The sequence below is a fragment of the Chamaea fasciata genome, unplaced genomic scaffold (genome assembly GCF_029207755.1).
Source record: "Chamaea fasciata isolate MVZ Bird 193981 ecotype frontalis unplaced genomic scaffold, bChaFas1.0.hap1 SCAF_3, whole genome shotgun sequence".
NCBI classification, from domain to species: Eukaryota; Metazoa; Chordata; class Aves; order Passeriformes; family Sylviidae; genus Chamaea; species Chamaea fasciata.
In genome coordinates, this window is record NW_027094088.1 from 77899739 (window position 1) to 77906455 (window position 6717).

Sequence of the window (6717 nt, forward strand, 5' to 3'; positions counted from 1 at the left end):
GCTTTGCATGTGAATGTTTTGGCAGGAAAGGGAACTGTTCATTTTGACAGTTAAAGATATTGTGGAGCAAATGGTGGTTTTATCTGATGATTGCTATAATGTATAACTTGCACTTTGTCTTAAGTCCTTCATCACTTAGTCTTCCTCACTTATATGTAGCTCAGGACAGAAAGTGTTGTGGTCTTTAAAATGAAGCTGTAACACAGAATGGTACAGCTAGGAAACAGGAGTCCTTGTGACTACTGGCCTTAGCAGACCTGATCTTAGGATTAGGTGTGTAAAAATATGTTATAACAACATTGTGTTTAAACCCTGGAGTTCAAGGAGGGAGTTAAATTCTGTTTGTTAAATGCAAAATGTTGACTGCTCCATTGCTCTTCAAAACTCAACCCATCATGAGCAAAAAATGTAGGCAGGGGAACAATTCTACAGTAGCAGAAGAGATACTTTACACACATTTATTTCATACTGAACATCTTTTAGAGCATCATGTAGACCATAATTTCTGTTCTTCTAGAGACAAAAACCCTTATGGACTGTATCAGTCAATAACATTTCTTTCTCTTGGTTCTTTCCAGGGATAACCACCGTGCTGACCATGTCCACGATCATCACTGGGGTGAATGCCTCCATGCCTCGTGTTTCCTACATCAAAGCAGTGGACATTTACCTGTGGGTCAGTTTTGTGTTTGTCTTCCTCTCAGTGTTGGAATACGCAGCCGTGAATTACCTGACAACGGTGCAAGAGCGGAAGGAGAGGAAACTGCGGGAGAGGGTGAGAAGAAACACTTTTGTCATGCACTTATTCCTTTTTTTTTCCCTTACAGCTGATCTGGTCTTTATATTGACTGTCTGTTAATGGGAAAACATTGACAACCGTGTGTGTAATTGGGTCTGTTTAGACCACTCCACCTCAGGCTGAATTGCTAACCCAGAAAAACAGGATTTGATCTTATGGATCTTCATAGAAACATCAGAGAAGAGAGTGTGATCTGAACTGGGAAAGAGCTCAGCCTGGAAATGTGAGGGAATGGCAAAAGGGGAAAGTAAAAAATCTGATACTTTGCTGCAGCTGCCACAATTCTTGTTTAGTAAGCTAAAGGTGTTATTTGGCACAAATTAGTTTCCTCCCTCTATAGGCAACTTTACTCTGGAAACTGGATTTAATGGATGTAATGGTGGAGGTGCACCAAGTACAAACAACAGTCAGCCAAGTTCATGCTTGTACTTCTTAATGTGCTATGAAAGGTCTTATCCTACATCCCTGGAGTGGTTCAAGACCTGATACATCCTGAGCATCTTGGCCCTGCTATAAGTAGAATATAGGACTAGAGATGCCCTGAAGTCCTTTCCAGCCTGAGGAATCCTACAGACCTCTAGGCTCATCTTTGTGATTAAACAAAGCACCATTGCCTTTTGAACGCTAAGGCTTGGGACTAAATTTTTTTCCACTGCCCATATACCCAGGACATCACCATGTTTTAATTTCTTTCTTCCCAGCAGGAACTCACTGCATTAGTACTCTACTCGTAATACTGGTAACCTACTGTCTTTGACTCCTGGAGAAATTAGTATAAGCTTGTTGGAAATGCCAATGCAGACATCATCTTTCATACAATTTAAGCATGCTATTTCCCTCTATGAACTACTCTTTTGGTTTTGCACATCCTTCTCTTCCCCTTCCTTTTCTTCCTATGACTTTCTTGAACAGCACAAGCCCCATAGCAGCATAGCACCTTTCTCAGTTGACGTACTGTAAAAAAAATGTAATTAGATACAGTAAAAAACCCCAGTTGGATACATTTACCAGACTCCTGTGATGAAATTTTACCTCTCTTCAAGGCCTTCTCAACAGCATTATGATTCTGGAAAGTTGCTCGAACAGGTTCTGAGTATCTTAATTTATCTATGCCCCTTCCAGTCCCCACCTGGGGCCCAGCAGTTCTCTGCAACAAAAGGTAGAGATGCTCTGTGCAAGCACAGTGACTCCAGTGTGTCTGACTTGCTGCACGTGAGCAGTGGTCTGTGGGATTTTAGCCAGCCCTGCTCAGGCATCTCATGTCCAAAGAATATGGTGTCTTGGCAGGTCATGGGAAATAACAAGAAACATCCTTGCCATGTTTGACTTGCCTAGAACAAACCAGTATTTTTTTAAGATGAAAACACTTCTCCTTTATTTTTAACTGTACTGGGGGGATAAAATGAACTTAAGAAGGTTTGTTAATTTTCTGCTAAGTTTTCTGGAACATTTTGCCACATCCAGTGATGGTGTAGCTTGTTATTTATATCATAAATCTGCTCTTTATTGAGTCTTGTACATTGAATTCTATATTCAGCAAATGCCTTTTTACTACACAAGGGAAAATATTGTACCCAGTCTTCAGTATGTGACAATATTATTCTTCAGTAGGGGAAATGGGAACAGAGACAATAAATAGCATTATTTGAGGAAGAAGCACTTGAAGAAGGAGAAGAGACATTTCTCATAGTAAATGTAGATCTTGTCAGCCAGTGCTGCTCCCCTATGAAAGACTCCAAAAGTTCCAGTACAAACATGTAAGGTACTCAAAAGAGAGCTCTATGTTATGCCTACATTAAGAAATTAAATGTGCCAGGGACAAAGACACGCAGTATTGAAAACTAAACCTTCTCCCCCTCAAGATCACAGGAGCTGCTGTGAAATGCCTGCGGCAAAAGGTCTGTGGCCCCATGCTTACTCCCAGTTCCCACCTGGGAACTTTTCAGTGCTTGCTGGTCTGAGAGAGGCCAGAGACCTTTCTGACACTTTAATAGTATTGTCAGCTGCATTCCCATGTCCAAGGAGGCTCTTTGGCAGTCTTCGAATTATTATTGTAGTCATAGGCTGAAAGTCCTGCAGGGTGAAATTATGTACTGCACCTCTGCGTGTACGTGCCTGTGTGAGGATGAGTGTAATTTTAGGTTCTGTGGAGGTGGATTTCTAGCACGTCAGGCTCTCTTGTCCATAGAGGTGGCTGTCATCATACGTGCGTGAAGCCATGGGAACTGTAATTTGACCTGGGGCCTGACAGTAAATCTGCAGAATTGCTTTTTCTGCTGAGTCCTGCAGCAATTAACTTGTTATTGTAACTGCTGTCCTTCACACCCAGCCACCATCTCTTGGACTTGTCAGTTCATGATAAAGAGCCTGATGTGCAATTCTCCCCTGTGTTTTTTTTCGTTGTTTGGTATTATTCTGATTTTGGCTGGCATAGAGTTAGTTTCTTTTCAGTGGCTGGTACTGTGCTGTGTTTTTTCTATTCAATGTGAGAATAATGTTGTAACACACTGATGTTGTTGATAAATTGTGTTTATCCTGAGTCAAGGATGTTTTTTTGTCTCATGCCCTGCCAGTGAGGAGGTAAACAAAAAAAAGCTGGGAGGGAACATGACCAGGACAGGTGGCCCAAATGAGTCAAAGGGATATTCCACACCATAGAACACATTTCAATTATTAAATTGTTCTTATCTCACTCTACAAGTTTTAAATCTGATTCTTCTCCACAACCCTCTGGAGTTCAGAGGGGAAAGTGGGCTGAGTGAGTGACTGCATGATAGTTATTTGTCAGCTGGGGTTAAATCACAGCAGTTCTTTCTGGGGAGGTGCACTCCAGTTTTGTTCTGTTTTGGTTTGGTTTTGTTAATTTTGGGGTGTGGGTTTTTCAAAGTGTGCCTGCTTAGAATAAAGTATGTCTTAAAACCCAATTGATGTTCAGTTGTACTCGTGGAGTGCTCAAAAAAAAGTGAACTAGGCAGGCTACTAACTTGTCATGTTTTCCTGAACATAACCTGCTGATACCAAATCTTTTGGTTATGCCAAGAACACAGAACACAATCCTTAAGTTGATTTTAAGGTTGTCAATAAGAAATGTGATCTGTTTAAATAATTTGAAGGAAAGGCCTTGACTGCAGGGTTTTCCAATGGCATCCTGAATATTACATATTGATGTTATATACATTTTTACATATATATGTATTCAGATATATACATTTGTTTTAGCTGAACATATCCTTGGAAACAAGTTCTTGGAAAACCCATGCATCAAAGTTGGTGGAGTATTATTGGGCAAGGAAATTGGTCTGTGGAAAATCAGAGACAGGAACACCTAGCAGAAAGGATGTTTTGGAGTCCATTTTCATTGCATGCAAATACATAATCCATATTGCTGAGGCAGGAAAACTGAAGGTCTTGAATGATCGAAGACTGCATTTCCTATTCAAAATTCTATCTGCATGCATAGGATTCTTTTAGACTTGAGGGATGCATGCTGGTGCTGCTGAAGTCAATATAAGCTTTGCTGTTAGCTCCAACAGAGCTGGGATTTTACATTATGCTTTTAGCTCCTCCTCTGCTTGGTTTAAAATCAGATTTATGAAGAAAGCATGTGTATTGGTAAAACCAGAACTTGGCCCTTTTCTTCCCATAACATGTACTGCATAAGCCATTTCCACAGATTAAACTGCATCTTGTCCATGAACATTTATAAACACAAAGAAGGACTAATAAGGAATCTCAAGACAGTAAGGCTAAACAACAGCTACCTAAGAAAACCTTTTGCTTACACTATATGTCTGCTAAAGCATTTTTCTAATCTTTTCTGAAGCTGCTTTTTCAAGCAGTGGAGATAAACCCTGTTTCTTCCTTTTGAAAACAAGCAAAAAAAACCCCCAAAACAAACCACAACCAAAAAACAAATCAAAACAAAAAAACCCAAAAAACCAAACAAAAACCCCAAAACAAACAAACAAACAAACAAACAAACAAAAAACCCACAAACTTTTTTGTTCAAACAGAAACTTAAAATATCTCAGGCAAAATTTTGAACTCAACTGTTTACAAGCCGTCTGTTAATAGAAAGGCATAATTTCCATTGCTTACATGTTTTTCCAACATTCAAATGTATTTCTTGTTTATGTCCTTAGTTTTCGTGTTCATGTGGAATACCTCACTCGAAAACCATGATGCTGGATGGAAACTACAGTGAATCTGATGCCAACAGCCTGGCAGGGTATACGAGAAACCAGATGGTACCAGAAGAAGAAAAACCAGAAAAGATGGTTGTGCATTTAGCTATGAGCAATGAATCTAATTCATCAAGGAAGAGAGGCCTGAAGGGCCATGTGGGCTTGCGCATCATCCAGAACACTCATGCAATAGACAAATATTCAAGATTAATATTTCCAGGCACCTATATATTTTTTAATTTGATATATTGGTCTGTCTTTAGCTAAGCATGCTGGCACAGCAGTAACTGAATCAGAGGACGTCTATGAAACACTCTTTTGTTGGTACTTTTTTTTTGTCTAATCTGGACACAAAGCTAGCAACCTGATTATTTTATTGCTTCTTTGAAGGATAAATGGGAGGACACATCCTCCAGGAGGCAATTCCATGTGCAGGCCTCATGGAGGAACTTGCTGTGCTGGTTGGTTTCCAGCCCACCCTCTTGCTACCATTTGCTTTATGACACATGCCATTTCTCATACTTGAAAATACGTGTCCACCATACACCCAAAAGGTGCTGGATGCTCGTTTGGGGCTGGCCATGCTGGTGGTGCCTGCTGTGCAATGGACAACCAAAGACAGTGCTCATGTGAGCTCTAAGGAATTAAATAAATGCAATTTGTGCAGGGAGGCCTGGACAGTGCTTCTCCTGTAAGGAAACTGAATGAGCACTTTCCTCTACTTTTGAGAAAATTCTTTTGTTTTTTCCTAGGCATATAAACATAACTTTTCCCCATTGTTTTGTGAAGAACACCACCTTTAATGGTACAGATTCTGCTTTCTGTCTGGATAAGACCTTCATCAGGTCCATTAGGACAGCTGGCTGCCCAGGATCAGCTGGGCTGGTTACAGAGCACAGGCGGTATGTCTGAGTCAGTGGGGTTTTTTACTAAATTACAAAGTGTAGCCCACAGACAAACTGCATATCCCAATGTGCCTCTCCCAATCAAATGTTCAGGCATTTGGGATCAAAAGGGATACATGTCTGCCAGAACCTCTCTGCAGAAACAGAGGCATGTCAGAGATTAAATAGCCAAGAATAATACTGTGGGTCCAAGGTCGACCTAAGTCCTTTGAAGCTGCTGCACAACATTGTAACAAGCTTATGTGCTTGGCAGTTCTTTTCCTATCCCGGGATGTCTCCCTTTCCTTTTCTAACACTGACAGCAAGACCCAAATGCAGAAATGTGATAACAACAAGACAGCCATGCTCAGGTTTATGTGCTCCTTATTTTAAGAAAATACCATGGCTTTTCGGCTGCTGTGAAGATTATGTACATCAAAACGCTTGTTACCAAGCTGAAGCTGAGCAGTGGGGGCAGAGCTTGAAGTGAGGAGCCAGGACTGAGGTTAGAATAAAGAAAAAAGCAAACAAAAAAACTTAACCATCAAAAAAAAAATTTACTTAACCGTAATTATTTGTCAGCAGCTGAAATTTTCTGCTTACCACAGCAGGAATTCATACATCCTAAACCTCAGGGGATGTAGAAAGTAGCAGACAAATGTCAACTCTTTGCTGTCAACAATACCCAGGTTTTCCCTTGTGCTTCAAATATTGCTGCCTAAGTCAAGCTGATGATGGCATTGATTTAGTAGAAACAAAATTGATGATAGAAGCTAAAATAAACAACCATGTTCTCTTTTAATCACACATGTTAATAACTAAAATGAATGGACTTTTGTCTTTGGTCATG

The 6717-nt window shown here is 40.3% G+C and overlaps 1 protein-coding gene across 1 annotated transcript in view; it reads left to right on the forward strand.

The window, feature by feature from the left end:
- LOC136287798 (gamma-aminobutyric acid receptor subunit rho-2) overlaps positions 1–5250 on the forward strand; it is a 31277-nt gene extending 26027 nt beyond the window's left edge. The window contains exons 8-9 of the mRNA XM_066180526.1: positions 579–775; positions 4942–5250. Of these exons, the coding sequence (XP_066036623.1) occupies positions 579–775; positions 4942–5250 (506 nt within the window). The remainder of the gene's footprint in view (positions 1–578; positions 776–4941) is intronic.
- The last annotated feature ends 1467 nt before the right edge of the window (positions 5251–6717 follow it).